Source organism: Drosophila biarmipes, chromosome X (assembly GCF_025231255.1).
Source record: "Drosophila biarmipes strain raj3 chromosome X, RU_DBia_V1.1, whole genome shotgun sequence".
In the NCBI taxonomy this organism is placed as follows: Eukaryota; Metazoa; Arthropoda; class Insecta; order Diptera; family Drosophilidae; genus Drosophila; species Drosophila biarmipes.
This window is the reverse complement of record NC_066611.1, coordinates 11475018-11491701: the sequence shown is the minus strand read 5'-3', so window position 1 is coordinate 11491701 and position 16684 is coordinate 11475018. Positions and strand designations below refer to the sequence as shown.

The 16684-nt window shown below is 39.4% G+C and overlaps 1 protein-coding gene across 3 annotated transcripts; it reads left to right on the top strand.

Annotated features, from left to right (window-relative positions):
* The first annotated feature begins 1680 nt into the window (after nt 1-1680).
* On the top strand, nt 1681-16577 carry LOC108025886 (CUB and sushi domain-containing protein 1). 3 transcript variants are annotated; one of them, XM_044093423.2, is made up of 15 exons: nt 1681-1824; nt 2906-3465; nt 8207-8469; nt 9452-9926; nt 10036-10188; nt 11162-11311; nt 11395-11571; nt 12367-12662; nt 12726-13134; nt 13318-13497; nt 13558-13681; nt 13748-13860; nt 14125-14478; nt 14886-15410; nt 15928-16577. In XM_044093423.2, the coding sequence occupies exons 2-15, from the start codon at nt 3282-3284 to the stop codon at nt 16059-16061; spliced, it is 3537 nt and encodes a 1178-aa protein (XP_043949358.1). In that variant the 5' UTR covers nt 1681-1824; nt 2906-3281; the 3' UTR covers nt 16062-16577. The 3 variants fall into 3 exon arrangements, with proteins under 3 accessions (XP_043949358.1, XP_016952051.1, XP_043949359.1); XM_017096562.3 differs by having other exon boundaries at nt 1701-1824; nt 3211-3465; XM_044093424.2 differs by lacking the exon at nt 1681-1824 and adding an exon at nt 1913-2829.
* The last annotated feature ends 107 nt before the right edge of the window (nt 16578-16684 follow it).

The window sequence follows — 16684 nt, the reverse complement described above, 5'->3', positions numbered from 1 at the left end:
CTCTGCGATTGCGCATATTGTATTTCGCGGCGGCAACAACGCCACCATGACAGACATCCAACCGACCAGCGAAAACAAGCCGAACTACCGTCCGCCATTCGTCGAGCGGTAAATAAGGCTACTGCACTGGAAGAAAAGGTATAGATATGAAATAGCCATATGTTAAGGACTCGAATCAATCACTTTTTATAGGTATGACATTGTGCTTTAGTATCGTTGTTGATTAATTTATTTGTAACATCATCTCTTTACAAAATTGCTAACAATACTGGTCTCAAATAATTATTTAATAGAATAAAAAAAACCTTCAATTATCAAGAAGTATATATTTTTTTAATTTATGTATACATTAAATTATTATATTAGTTAAAAGAATTATTCAATAATTAATATTTATTTAGATAAAATATATGCCACCGCAACTAGTCGAATAGATATGTATTATATATTATTATTATACTATATTCTTCAAACCGTAGTACCTAGTACATAATCTTTTTTTCCTAACAGATATTAAAACATGTATCTCCATTTTTGGTATTGCTCCACAAAACACTTGAACGTTTTTAGAATGTCATATAAGTTTAACGAAATATGTAATGCAAACACCGGTATCATATTTTTTTCCTGACTTAAAACAATTAAATTACTTTCGGTTCAGAACCGGTTGGGAGCTAATAACTGTAAAGGTTGCTTTCGGATCGGAGTGATAAGAAAAGTGTGGGAGAACCAACTGCATATTTTTGCTCGAAAAGAACTGGGGAAAAAACCTCTGAGCTTGTGCGCTGGTTTTGTTCTTTTTAACAATGTTGGGAAAATCTAAAGACTAATTTTTAAATGGTTGTTTGTCAAGTGTAAAGGCGATCGGTCAGCCAGGCAACCGACCAATCAACCTTATGTTGGCGACTCTGAACAATGGGCCAAGCAAGCAAGTTTTCGGTTACAATTTGTAATTGCCTTAATTTAAATGTATAAAATTAATGATTAATAAATTTGGATAAATATAAATAAATAAAATTTATACAAATTAGATAAATAAATCAGAATAGCACTAGCTTAAGAAGCTCTGGAAATTATCCAGTTAAGTAAGGTTTGGAAAATACATTTTTAAAAGGTATGATCGAGGTATATCAAGGGCTTAATATAATTAAGATAAGTAAAATATAGCAGTTGGAAAAATGATTTTAAAAAATGAAAAATGAGTGAAAGCACAAAATGAGTAAGTAAAAATAATTCAATATATAAATAGCAACTGATTAAAATTGCTTCAGTTAATTAGCAGGCAGAACATTTTTTCAAATAACAATTTGACTAACTAATGCTACAAAGTTTGTCAAAATACAACAATAATATTTGATTGGTGTAGAGATATATAAGATATAAATCTATTTTTTAGTAATATTTTTCTTTTATTACAGAAATACACCCAAAGCTATTTGGGATCTAAAACACAAGCTTAGACGTGTCTGCTTTTTGCCCCACAGTGCGGGGCTCCGATGGTGAGTCGGCTCATGCGCTCGCCGCTGCACATGCGCAGTGGCCGCTCCGCGCAGCTCGGCTCGGCTCGGGTGGCGTCGGCTCGGCTCGTCGCGGCGTGGTATACCACTCGGTGAGCAGTGGCCAGTGTGCTGTGTGGAGTACGGTTCGTTGCGAACTTCTGTGGGACAGCAAAACCAGTTATAAGCCAACTTTCATCCCAAGCAGACGTGCTGGGAGTTCGGATCGGAAAGCGGCGGTTTTTGTTTCGCCGTTGCAGCAGCGGCAGCGTTAACTCGTGCAAATGCAGCCAGGTCGCCTAAACGAGAAATAAGTTCACGTTCATAGGTAGCCATTCATTTTTCCCATTTTCTGTGCGAACTTACCTCGAGCCCAAGCCGCGCTCTTTTTCTGTTTTTCCTTTTTTTTTGTTTAATGTTTTTCCTGTGTGGCTTGTTGTTTTGTATATTTTTGTTTTAGTGGCTTTTATTTTCATGTGTGTGAACTGGTCAGAGATTGAGTGAGTTTGCTTGCCTTACAGCTCCCACCCAGAGCAGACAAAAAGAGAGAAGAGAAAAAATTAAAATCCGGTCATATTGAATCATGCTCGAATATGAATGTTTAGCCGTTCACGATCCGTACCTGCGCACATAGTATATATGCAAATAAAATCGGGAACGTTTCGGATCGTACAAGTCACTTTTCGATCGAGTGTTAGTGTGTGCCCCAATATTTCTAGTTCGCCGTGTACTTTCACACACGGCTCAAATTAGCACCACTGATATCGAATTAGAGTGCCCAAGCCGACTCGTCAAGTCCCCGATTCACTGGCTCCAAAACTTTCCTAACTCTCCACCAGAGGCTATCAACACTGCTGGCCGATAATTAGTGAAAGATACAATACCTACGCGCTCACGAAAGTTGTAGTTTTTAATTTTTAAGTTTCCAGATTCAAGTTCCGAAGGCCCGGGGGCGAAGTGAAACCGTTAAACTGGGTTCTGCCCAGGGTAGTAGGGAAACGCGGGTCTTGTACAAATCAAGCAACCTTGAAAGCAACACCAAATCAATACTCGCCCTCGGGCGATTTCATTTCGTTTTCAATCTATCCACACGTTCATACGCAGCTATATGTCTGCAGTCCGCTTATTCTTTCGAATATTCGATGCCCATGTGGCTTACAGCCCCCGAAAAGGGAAGCCATTGAAAGTTTACTTTTACTTTTTCAATCGAAAGGCAATCGAATGGAACTGAATCGAACCGAGTGGTGGTCAGTTGGCTATCTATATACCCGCAGAGATATATGTATTTGAAGAGTTATGGTATGGGATCTTAGGAAAGCGCTTGGAATCGCAGGTGAGGGAGGAGCCCGAGTCAATGGCCGACAACCTGTGATATTCACGATTATTCATGATTACAATGTATTATCCAGGTGCAGTGTGCAGTAATATATACACAAGGCATCATCATAATTAGCCAGTGGAAATTCAGTGTGAATGCAAAGTGAAACCTTAATGAACGCAGCACGATCGCTCACGCCACATGCACTGCACTCATGTATGCTGTGTTTGTATGGTTTTTAAAAAATATATATAAATATAAATAATTGACAAGTGTATGCATAAATTAATCGCTGGTGATGCCACAGCAAAAACAACAGCTAATCAGCAGCCAACGGCATTATAATCAAGCGCAAGCGCAAACGCAAATCAACCTCAACTTCAACTTCAACTTCAGCTTCAGCATCGACTTTTGCAGCATCGGAAATACACGGCGGCAGGAAAAGTAACAGCTGCCAACAGTAAACAATGTTTTGCCACAGCTTATTGTATACAATATCCACATCCACATCCACATCCACATCCGAGTCCCAATCTCGATCCCATCGCAACCGCAGTGAGGTGGCTTTAAAAAGAGCCATGACTTCTCCGAATGCAGTGGCCCTCATTATGCTGCTGCTGCTGGCTCTGGGCACAGCTGGAAATTGCCAAAGTAAGTTCATCCACATCGAATCCGGCGAAACGGCCGTCCCGTAGTATTGACCCCGATATCTGTATCTTTACGACGCGCTCATGCATTCTATTTTCCAATTATCACCTCCAAATGGGGTCGCCGCTGTGAGAATTTCTCGAGACGTTCGTCCGAGCTCGAGTCAATCTCCGGTCTTGGGAAAGTCTCTGCTGCGCTGAACAAGATGCAGCTTCATAATGATTTCTTGTAGACCACAATTGTGCCCGAGTGACCTCTGTTGGTAAGGCAAACAAACCATAAAATGCCTAGCCATTTGAGGAGAAATAGCTCTTGGAGGTGTGATGGGAAGGCAAATATTTTTATTATCAAAAAGGAACTATTTTAAATATTGAAAAATAAAAATATCTAGATATGAAAATGGAAATACTTTAAATATTAAAGAGGGAAATATTTTTAAAATTAAAAATGAATGTATTTCAGGTATTAAAAGAGGAAATATTTTAAGTATTAAAAAAAAGAAATATTTGTAATATTAAAAAAGGATATGTTTTAAATATTAAACAACAATTGTTGTAAATCGCTTTCTATAATCTCAACCAATCGATCTGCACTCCAATGTCGAGAGTATTCTTAGCATTATCTTTAAAGTTTCTTATAGAATAGTTGTATATAAAAATGTAATTTCAATATTCCTTAAAATGTTTTTTGTTTTTAACCAGAAGTGCAGTAGCCCAAAATGTTGAGCCTACAAATTTGATTTAAATATTAATATTACTTAAAAATGTTTTAAATGTTTTAATTGCTACTAAACTTAGACTTTTTCTAAGAAAAAATACTATTATTTTAAATTATTTAAAATCATTTTTTAATAAACAAAAAACAACAAGAAATCGTTTTACAAATATCACAACAACATGTATTCACATTATTAAAAAACCAATTACACTATCTTATTTTCTTTGAAATATTTGGCAGGCCTTTCCAATTAAAGTTCAAACATATATTATTAAAAAATATACAATGTATATAAATATATATATTCCAAAATACTTTCAATGAATTTCATATACACTCAAATGAAATGAAGGCATCATTTTATAGATCTGTAGTATAGGTACCTTGAACAGCATTTTCCTAGGCAAGGCAATAAAAGTCAATGATGGGTTCTGCATAACAAAATAGTTCTTGTAATACTGTTGGTGTACCAACAATCCCAATTATAGCCCGCCTTCCTGGGCTAATTCTCCAACTATAGCCAACCAATTAGGTCTTATAGCCACCATTGAAAGTACTGCCCAGCCCTGTCTGTGGCAGTGCATGAGAACACAAATGCCCGATGGCCTGTTTTCGTTTCGAAGGGAGCAAATGGGGCTAACTCTTTTGGGTCACCTGGAGGGAGGGGCGCGAAGCCACGGCCGGCCAGCTGTAGTGAAGCAGTGAAAGTTGGAAAGAGTCTCGAGACCCGGGGCCGCGGAGTCTTCGGAGCTTCAGTGCGGCAGAGTGGCGAGTTCAGTGGCTCGGCGACTGGAGTCTCTGGACAAGCCGTCGTCTCGAGGAAGCCACTTGGCTTGTGACATTCTTGTTTCAAGAGTTTCACAAGTTCATTTCGAGGCGGCGAGTCTTGCAATACGTGATTGCGTTTGTACATTTCACCGCCGGTGGGTTTACTGCCCAGGTAGAGGTATTGCGCCCTCCTACGTGCGCCAAATTACAATTTCCCCAGCGATTTGTTACTTGCGATCATCGCCACTCGATGTTGTCACATCGGCCAACCGGGCCACCTTTCTAATGCCGGCACAAAAACACCATATCGACAAAGAGTGTTTGCTATTTGAGAGTCATATTTGGGCATTTACGAGGCCTTTTCGCCAGCCACTCGAGGGGTCAGCATTATATTATAGAGTAATAATCCTATTTCGTTATCTAAAGTGTTTGCATGGGCGCATTTTTCGCCCATTTACTTCGAATCAATTTCTTTTTGGGGTCTTTGAACGGGTATTCCCTCTTGCCTTATGTTTCATGAAGGTCAACCATCAATCACGAAGCCAAAAGATATTGTGAAAATACAGTGGAAAATTTTTGTTTGCTTTGGAATATCAGAAATCTGTTGTAGAAAATTTGTAAAAAAAATTGATTTTTTAAAGTCTGCAGAAGGTATATTATGAATTAACTTGAACATTTCCTAAAAGTTATCATTAAAAAATATAAAACATATATTATCCTCCTCTTCTTTATTAAAACCTTTTAAAACTCTTAAATGGTAATAAAAAAAAAGACTTTTTGAATAAGTTAAGATTTTTTATAAATAAAAAGGGACTGGCTTTTAATTTTTATGAAAAATCAAACAAATAAAACCATATATATATATTTTTGATAGATTATTATTAGATTATAGATTATTATTATTATACTAGCTTTATATTTTATAAGGGAAATCTAGCAATTAAAACAATATATTAAACTTTTGAATTATTCAGTTGTATTCAAATTATTACAAATATTTTCTTAAGGTAATATTTAAAAAATGTTAATAAAATTATTAGAATTTTCACTAATGTTAATGCATTTTTCGTAGCTTTTGATATACTGTATGTCTGATTAAATTCCATAAATTCCCCAGGGGTTCCTTCACAAAAAACCCGCCTCGCATTTAGAAACAAAGATGTATTTACCTCATTTCCGAGGCCTGTTCCACGCCCTTCCAGTGGCTTCCTCCTCCTAGGGAGGAGGATGGCTGGAGGTGTGTAGGAAGATCATTGACACCAGTTAAACCGGATGAACGCGATCCGAAACTCATAACAATAACGGCTTTCTGGCTCTTGGGAAGCATAGCATCATCATGGAGGCAGCCAGCGCAGCTGTTCCTTTTTGCAAAAATCCAAACCGACTGACATCAGGCACAGCTGCAGGCCCAAAAGAAACCATTAAGGCTTATTTAAAAGCCAAATAAGATCTAAGAAAGATCGTATGTAAATTTATGGCGAAGCCAACTCAAAGATCTAATTGTTTTTAAATATATTTAGTTGGGTTTACTTATAGAACTTACTGAAATACATATTGGATTGGAAGTAGGAACACGAGAAGACCAATTCCCCTGGTAGGTAGCATCGCTTTAGGGGCGTGTGAAACCAAAATTCCTACGAAAAGAGACACATAACTAGGCCACAGACCCGAGTCCGCGTTTCGTAACCGCGTTTCGCCTCGAGAAGCGGTGTTCTCCTTGGCGACTTGACGGCGTTTTGTCTCTTGCCCTTTAACTTGGCCAAAAACATGTTTGCAAAAGCGTTCCAGCTGCCCCCCCTAATTGCCTCTTTATTCTTAATGCAATTTCTGGTGTCCCAAAAAGCATAAATAACCATGTAAGCCGTGTGCTCGCCAATTTAGTGGGCAACACAATTGTGAGAAGTTGGAATCTTTTTGGCTTTTGCATATTTATTATGGGAATAGGAAAACACACTTTTCACAAGTTCTGGGCTCAAATTGTTCGTTTAAAAATTAACAATTTTCTTGAATGGGTCAGGGGACCCGCTGGAGAACAAAGGTGAGAGAGCGATAAAGAAAATACCCACGCAGAAAAGAAAAAGGCGCAAGAAACAAGATCTTTTGCGTCCTACTATATAAGGAATCGGGGGGCGAGCCCCGAACTCGGGCACCTTAACTGGTTTTATTTTCGACTCTCCGTGCTCCAAATATACTTTTGTGCACCTTGTTTTGTAAGAGAGTTGGAGAATTATTTGCACGTAGTTTTCCGCCCCTTAACTTTTTTATACATATGTACTTATAAGGAGAATTTGTTCCAAGAGAAAGGAAGTTTTACCCACCTAGTAAACATTTTGAGGAAATATGTGTTGATCTATTTTAAGTTTATAGAGCAATAAAAAGAGTTTACAAGTGATTATGTATTAAAGTAGTAAGAAAACTTTTAATACTTAAATAAAATAATACTTCTAAAGCTATTACATTTCTTAGGTACCCCAGACTATGCTAGCTCTTTCGATATATGTATTTATATGTATTTTTATAACATATATAATTTGATATGATCTCATATGATCTTATATGAAAATGAATTCTAAGAGAAAGAAAGTTTTACCAACGCAGTAAACATTTTGAGGAAATATGTATTACACTATTCTAAAAATAAAAAATAGCAATATAAATGGTATACAAGTGCTTAAGTATTAAAATAAATACTTTTAATACATTTCTTAAGTATCCCTAACTATACTAGCTCTTTCAATATAAATTTATATTTTCATATTTTATAATATGATACGATCCTATATGATCGGATATGATATAATATAATATGATATGAAATAATATATTATATAGTTGATAATATCATATCATATAGTATTCTTTACAATATTAGATCTTTTAAAATCTGCAATCTTATAAAGTATACCATAATATGACGTGATATTATGTTATACCATCGTTTATCATACCACAATATTATAATATATCATACTTAGCGAAGGAAGACGGGGACATATGAATACAATGTATGGAAAAACATTCTTCTAAAAGTTAATTACACGGGGCCTATAAAAAGTGTAGTCTGAGACAAACTTGTACAACGATTAACAACGTTTGCTGGGGTTGTTTAAGTATTCCAGTTTCTTTGTATAAACCCGATTGCGTCAAACGCAAGACGCTAAGTGTGGTTGCATAGCGCAGATATTCGAGCTTAGGATCTAAGCCTTTCGTGTTATATATACCTACACCACTATATTATACTTTTGTTTATTGTTTTCAGTCTGCGGTCCGCCGGCGGTGCCGCTGAATGCCAAGGTGCGGACCGTCACCGTCGACTCCCAGATCGCGGAGGCGCACTACGAGTGCGATGCTGGCTACGAGCTGTTCGGCTCCGCGTCGGTCAGGTGTGACGCCCGGACGGGCTGGGAGCGGGACCTGCCCTTCTGCGGGGTGAACGTGGCCTACCGGAAGCCGGTCAACCAGAGCTCCTACACCCGCAGCGGTCCTGCGAGCTATGCGAACGACGGCAAGCCGGGGAACAAGGTGGGTTTCTAATTAGCGATCCTCTATAGATCCCAAATTTAAAAAATGAAATGCTTCATTTTTTGTAATTTAGTTTTTTTTATATATATATTTTTTTTTTCGTTGTATATTGACATAGAATCAGTTCGTTTTAATCGAGAGTTTTTAAATCCCTGATAAAAGTGCCTGAAAGTATGCTTCAATATATTTTGAAAGGGAATTTCGTTGGATTTATTTTGTCCTGCATACTTTTTGACACCTTCATAAGTATTTGAAATCACTTTTTAAGTAGCAGTAGGTTATAGTGCTATTTTTGGATTAAATACTTAATAGCTTTTTCTTCTGGTGTACTTTTTTTTGCCACAGTTTCAAGCACTTTTTTGTTGATCTATTACAAATCTACTTATTATTAACACATTAGTCATTTGGAATTGATTTATAAATAACACTTTTTGGCCATGTTGGCTTTTGTTTATTTTGCTGACATTTCGCAAATAGCCAAATTTGTCTTTTCCTAAGCAATCGAAAGGTCAAGGTGTATAATGTTTGTTAATCGATTTCAAATTATACATTCAAATGAGTAGTTGTGTTGTGTGTTTTTTATGCCCCATTTTGGAAACAAAACTTACCATACACCACAATGACATATAGCTATTTAAAGGTAAAATCCTAATTTTTGCTTGATTTTTTATACATTTTTAAAGTATTTTTTCATTGTTTTAATACTTTGTAAACCTATAAGGTAAAATAAATCAAATGTAGGGCCAATAATAAATCAATAAAGAAAAAAAACAGACTAGTTTTAAAGTAATAAAATAAAACTTTTAGATTGGGTTTCAAATTTTTCTTAAATTTTAAGATTATAAAAATTTGTATTATAGAAATAAAAAAAACATCAGGTTTTTTTGAACAGTGAAAGAGTTTATTTTAACCCCTAAACGTCTTGCTAAATTCGAGAACTAAGCTTATTAATTAAAATAAATATTTATTATTTCCCCCGCAGAACCCCGATGGCCAGGAGTGCTCCGAGACGCAGAAGGAGCCGTCGCCGTGGTGGCGCGTTGACCTCCTGACCCCGCAGGCGGTGCACGTGGTGCGCATCACGACGCGCGGCTGCTGCGGCCACCAGCCGCTCCAGGACCTGGAGATCCGGGTGGGCAACAGCAGTGCGGACCTGCAGCGGAACCCCCTGTGCGCCTGGTATCCCGGCACCCTGGATGAGGGCGTGGTCAAGACCTTCACCTGTGCCCGCCCCCTGGTGGGGCAGTACGTGGCCATCCAGCTGGTGGGCGTGGAGGGCAGCCTGAGCCTCTGCGAGGTGGAGACCTTCACCAACGACGAGTTCTCCATGGACCGCTGCCTGAGTCCCAAAATCGGAGTGGACACCGTGGTGACGACATTCTCGAAAATCTGCTACGACTTTCATATCACAAAAGGAGAAAGCTTCGACAAGGCGCAGGCCATTTGCAAGCAGACAGGTGAGCTAGTTGTCCGGTTCGCTGGGGATCCGTCTCCAGCTCTGCAGCTCGGCAGCTATGTGGACATGTGGCCACTGGATAACACCGATAAATACCGCCTTAATTGCAGGTGGCGACTTGGTACACGACTTTCGGGGCGCCACCAGCCAATACATCTTGTCGGAGCTGGAGCGCCGGAAGACCGAGCTGAAGCCGCAGCTCGTCTGGATTGGCGCCCAAAAGGAGCCCGGCATCACCTCGCGCACCTGGAAGTGGGTTAATGGTAAGTCATGAGACCTTCTGTATGGAAAATGTATTATCAAAATTCCCAAACGAACCATTCACTTGATAGCAGTAGTTTTATGATTAACGATAGTAATTGTTTTTGTTTTTTAATATTTTAAAGCTACCATTAAAACTACTGAATTTATTTTAGGGAAAGGATTTTGTTTGCCAATAGTACACTGATAGAAATTGCTTTGTTAATCAGGAAATTATTAGAATTACCTTACAAAATTATGATTACAATTTGTAAGCTCTAAACAAGGCTTTATCTTTGCGTTAAGGTAGAAAATGGTGTTAAAATTTCAAATTCAAAAGAAAAACCACTAAAAGGCTTCAAAGAAAATGGATTTTGTTTTTGGGTTACTATTTAAAAGTAGAACTAATATAAAATGGTCGAACATAAAATTCCACTTCACCATTTAGTTATTCAATTTAACCCAAAAGTTTTTATGTGAGTTCAAAAAAAAGTGCATGATTTTTAATTCAAGTATTTAAAAAAATATAAAATAATACATTAAGGACTTATAAAGTCAAGAAAAATATAATTTCATCTCTAATTCAAGCTTTAAACTCCTGAACTAACTATAATTGCTAAGCATTCAATTTCCAAATTTAAAAATAACTTTAAATGTAAACGAAGTAAATCCTAAAAATCTTATTCAAATTGAAAATGAAGTATTTGGATTTAATATGATTTTTTATAAATGTGCAAGATGATTGTTTAAAAATTCTATAATTCGCTTCTCTATTATAGTATTTTTCACCTTTTAGTTGTTTTATTATTACTATTTTTACAATTATACAATAATGATGGAAGTGTGTTTTATGAAGATTCATAAAATTTGGATTAAATATTTTAATAAAATTTATAGGTTTTAAAAAGCCATCGGTTGTATATTTGTTTGCAATTACTTTTTTATAATTAATTTCCGTATTTAACTTTAATTTCATTTTCCTTTGTCCTATTCCAGGGGATGTGGTGCAGAAGCCGACCTGGGGCAAGGACCAGCCGAACAACTACAACGGCGAGCAGAACTGCGTCGTCTTGGACGGAGGCCGCAACTGGCTGTGGAACGACGTGGGCTGCAACCTGGACTACCTGCACTTCATCTGTCAGCACTGTAGGTCTTCCCATCGACAGGGCCGGTCGGTGTCATCCAGTGCCAGTAAATTACCATCGTGTCCCTCTGTTTTCTTCCGGCAGCTCCATTGTCTTGCGGCTCGCCGGATGCCCAGCAAAACACCACTGTCATGGGCAAAAAGTTCACTCTGGGCGAGAAGATCCAATACACGTGTCCCAAGGGCCACTCGCTGCTCGGTCAGACGGAACGGGAGTGCCGCCTCGACGGCACTTGGAGCGGCTCCGCGCCGACCTGCAAGTGTAAGCGATGTTACGTTACAATGTTATTGTTCGAAGCTTGGTGAAATGATAAATCACCTCATGGTTAGGCATTGGGTTACGTCTAAAATCACGTACTACGGGGCAGTTTTGTATTTTGCATTTTATGATTTCTTGAATATCATAATTAGTTTGGGCCTAACTACATTTTATTCCATGCCTACATATAACGTTGCCTATAATGCCCTTTACCTAATTTATGACCGATTTCTCAATGTCATGTTAAGGGTTAAGGGTTTAGTTAACTTGAGGTTATATTTTTCGGAACGACTATTCTTATAAGAGTCTGTTATCACGCTATTTAGAGGGAGGTTCCATATGAATATGCCTTTAACCTAATTTAGGACCGATTTCTCAATGTCATGTTAAAGGTTAACTTAACTTGAGGTTACATTTTTCCGAAAGAATATTTTTATCAGAGTCTGTTATCAGAGAGTCCATATAATAAATCTGAAAAAGAAGAGGAGGTTACTGTTAGTGTTTTGTCGACAAACATATTTAACTAGAACATGAACTTAACCTATCGTCAAAAGTTCACATGACATTGAGAAATCGGTTTTTAAAAAACGGAAAATACTTGTTTATTTTGAATAAAACTACAATAAAAAGGATAAATATTTTATTACTAACATTTTTGTTAACCCACTTTTAAATTAAAGATCAAACTAAATTATTCTTCGGCAATATACAATTTTTTCGCTTAACCTCTAGTCTTGATATTACTAATGCTTGTGATTATTCCCTAATAATTTTCAAAATATCTTAACTCTTTCCTAGACGTGGACTGCGGCAGTCTGCCGGAGCTGAAGTTTGGATCCATCCACATGTCCGAGGAGCGGACGAGCTTCGGCGTGGTGGCCACCTACAGCTGCCACGAGAACTACACGCTGATCGGGAACGAGAACCGCACCTGTGCCGTCGAGGGATGGAGTGGCAAGCAGCCGGAGTGCCTGGTGGACTGGTGTCCAGATCCCCAGCCAATCACCGGGGGAAATGTGCGATTCAACGACAAGAGGGCTGGATCCACGGCCACCTATGTGTGCGAGCCGGGATACGTGCTGGTTGGCGAGGCGGTAAGTGGTGCATATCGTTTTTAATGATCCTAATACAACATGATGATGTCACATCCCCACCAGATCATCTCCTGTGGCTTAGGAGGAGAGTGGTCGAGCAAGACGCCTTCATGCAGATTCGTGGACTGTGGAGCTCCAGTGCGACCAAATCGAGGTATCTCGATCCTTGTGAACGGCACCACCACCGTGAATTCGGTGGTGAAGTACGAGTGCGACGAGGATTACTGGCTGGACGGGCAGTCGGAGCTCTATTGCACCCGGGATGGCAAGTGGTCGGGCGAGGCTCCGGTCTGCGAGCTGGTCACCTGCGAAACGCCACCCGTGCCATCCGGATCCTTCGTCATCGGCTACGACTACAATGTCCACTCGAAGATCCAGTACAACTGCGATCCCGGACACATTATGCATGGAACCCCGGTTCTCGAGTGCCTGGACAGCGGGGAATGGAGTGCCGATGCGCCATATTGCGAATGTGAGTTGGATCATAGGGTGATCTTTATTATCAGAAATAATAATACCCCAAATAATACTATAATAACTCATAAAGAGTGCCATGAGAATGAAGAGTACAACTATAGTGTACTGCTTATAAGTCACTTATCCCCACTCAAGGCGTGTTACCTGATTAGTTATTAAATGTTTTCCCCCCAAATAGACATCGATTGCGGTCAGATCCTGCCCATCCCGTATGGCACCCACAAGTACGTGACCAACAGCACCTACGTGGGATCGGAGGTGGTCTTCAGCTGTGCCCAGTCCCACAAGCTCAGTGGGGTCTTGAAGCGCACGTGCCTGGAATCGGCGGTCTGGAGCGATAGCTCGCCCAAGTGCGAAGGTGAACCTATGAAGATATGCCCCTTGTAAATGGTTTATCATCTAATATGCTCTTACACAGAAATTCGCTGTCCCGAACCCAAGCTGGCTGCCCACAGTCTGCTCTCAGTTACTGGAAACGATCGCATGTACGGACGCACCCTCATCCGCACCTCCGAGTCCACACAGAATACCCAGACCTATAAGTAATTAATAGACTTCCCAGCTTTCCTTATAGCCATTACTATATTTCCTTGCGAACTACCTTTCAGAATTGGCGCCCTGGCCAAGTACCGATGCGAACGGGGCTACAAGATGGTCGGAGAGGCCCTGGCCACCTGCACGGACAGTGGTCAATGGAGCGGATCTATACCGGAGTGTGTCTGTGAGTATTGGAATCGCTTTTAATTTAAAGCATTTTAAAAATATTTGAAAAAGTTAAAGGAGTCTTTCTTTAACTCTTTAAATGTGTCTCAAAGTATGCAACCATATATTTCTCAGAGTGAAAATAAGTACATTTTTCATTGCATACTTTAGGACACCTGTATAACTGTTTTCAAATCATCGGACTTTAATAAATGATTCTTCCATTATACATTTGAATAAATATTTATAAATATTTACTATTTATTATTCCTCTTCTTTTTAGATGTCGAATGTGGGGCACCGGAGAACATCAACAACGGCAAGGTGGTCCTGGCCACAAATGCCACTTACTATGGAGCCGCTGTTCTCTACGAGTGCAATGTGAACTTCAAGTTGAACGGGGTCTCACGCCGCCTGTGCACGGAGCACGGCAACTGGAGCCACGAGGCTCCGGAGTGCGTGGAAGTCGTCTGCGATACGCCCAATATCAGCGAGAACCTCATCGTGGAGGCCGGTCCCCGGGCCGTGGGATCGGTGGCCACCTTCAAGTGCGCCAAGGGTAGAATTATGATGGGCAATGACACACGCGTCTGCCAGAAGAACGGCAAATGGGCGGGGAAGAGTCCCACCTGCAGGCGTAAGTAAACCTCTTTTTTCGGAATTTATAATATTTCAATAATAATATTCATATTCAGTCTCTTAAATCAACTATAATCAGCTCAAAAGTATGCAGTTTAATTAAGAGCAGAACAAAGCTCAAAATATATTGTTACATACTTTTAGACAGTTTTAAAGGTCTTTTAAATATTATTTTGAATATTAAAAATAAAATTTTACAAAGAAATCGCTACGATTTTGAAATCACTTATAAATGATCTCAAAAGTATGCAGTGAAAAATTTCTTGTTTCGGAATAAAAACATGGCGATTTCGATGCCAAACTATTTTGTTGCCTACTTTTAGACATCTTTATAAGTGATTTAGTGCCAATTCAACATAAATCGCATTCCCAGACTATTCTAACTCCAATCTCTGTTTCATTTAGCTGTCGACTGCGGACGCCCTCTGGCAATTGAGAACGGCCGGGTGATCGTGGTCAACGATTCGACTTTGTACGGCGGATCCGCCGAGTACCACTGCATCCCCAACTACAACCGGATCGGGCAGTATCTGCGCAAGTGCACCGAGGACGGCGCCTGGAGCGGAAAGCAGCCGCGCTGCGAACTGGCCACCGCGGAGGGTCACGAGACCTCGGAACTGGGCACGGGCGTGGGAATCGGCGCCACTGTGATCGTGGCCCTCCTGGTGATCTTTGGCCTTATTTTCCTCTATCGCAACAAGGCGAGACCCGTAAAGAACACGGAAAATGTGCAGGCGGCGGAGACGAAGGACGAGCGGAATGCGGCCGTGATGTCGTATTCCACGCTGGAGGCCAACAACCGGATGCACATGGACAACAATCCCTCGGCGACGTTCAACACGTTCCACGGAGGAGCGGGCGGACGGAGCGGTCCCGGCGGCAGTCCAGATGCCACCAATGGCGGGGAAAGACTGAACAACAATCGGTCGGGTGAGTAAAGAACATATTTTATTTCTAATTCTTTTCTAGAAAGAAAGAAATAATATTAAGAGTTTCTAACTGATATTTTACAAATTTTTTAATGTAAAAATGTAGGTGTCTAAAAGTAGGCAGTAAATATTGGAACATTTTCTTTGGGAATGAATTCGGTGAACTTCTATTGCATACTTTTAGACTTAAAATATGACTTTTTTTATTACTATTAATTTAAAATGATTTTGTAAAAAGTGGTAGACCTATTTGACCTATAGAAAATTTAAAATCAATAACATTATCAAAAATTGTAATTCAAAATAGTATTGAGTAACGACAAAATGAAAAATTTATGATCATAATAAATGATTTTCCATTTGTTTGATACTAGATAATGTTAAATATATCATAAAATAATATTGTTATTACATTTTTTTTTAAAGAATATCAAAATTATACATTTTTTTATATTTTATTTTTTATTAACAACACTGTTTAGTCTATAACTAATATGGAACCATTGATTTCTCTGCAGAAAACATTTACGATCAAATACCAAACGAGCAGTTCTACGACGCTCCCTACGAGATGCGCACCAACGACGAGGTCTACGAGCCGGAACCGGTGGCCAACAACGTCATCACCATCAACGGCATTTCCGTGAGATAGATGTGGATATCCAGGGACATCTCGGCGGAAGCCAAAGGAGGCACCGGAGGGCAGCATTAATTACCGAACGTCCAACGTTTAGTTTTGTGTTAATAACTGTACATATTAATTGTTTAAGGGAGGTTTTGAGTTACTCGTAGTTCGCCTAAATCTTAACTTTGGTCACCCCCGCACTCGTACTTTATGTAGTAGCCCCCTCGTATAATTAGGCCTATCCATATGTACCTACGCATAATCTATCTGTATACTTATACTCTACTGCCCCAAGTACTGAAATCGATTTGTCGAGCCGGAGTTTGAATTTGTAATTGATTGATATGAGGTCCTTGTATCTTTTGCTCCATATTCACGCTCGTATTTGTTTGTGTTGTTTAAATTATTTTAACTGTGTAGTGAGGAGTGAACAATTTTTGTTATGCAATGTGTAAGAACGCGCCAATGTGTGTTTGTAGAAAGCGTTAATTTTACGAACAATTAAACGATTGTGGTTGACTAATTTATTATGATTGATGGAAACCCGAGCTGTATTCAATGCGAAAAGTGGAAAAACCGGTAAGTGGGTAAGTGGAAGTGCGGAACGAGGGGAAAAGGGGCTGTGGTTGGGTGCGTCTTGTTTAATCAAT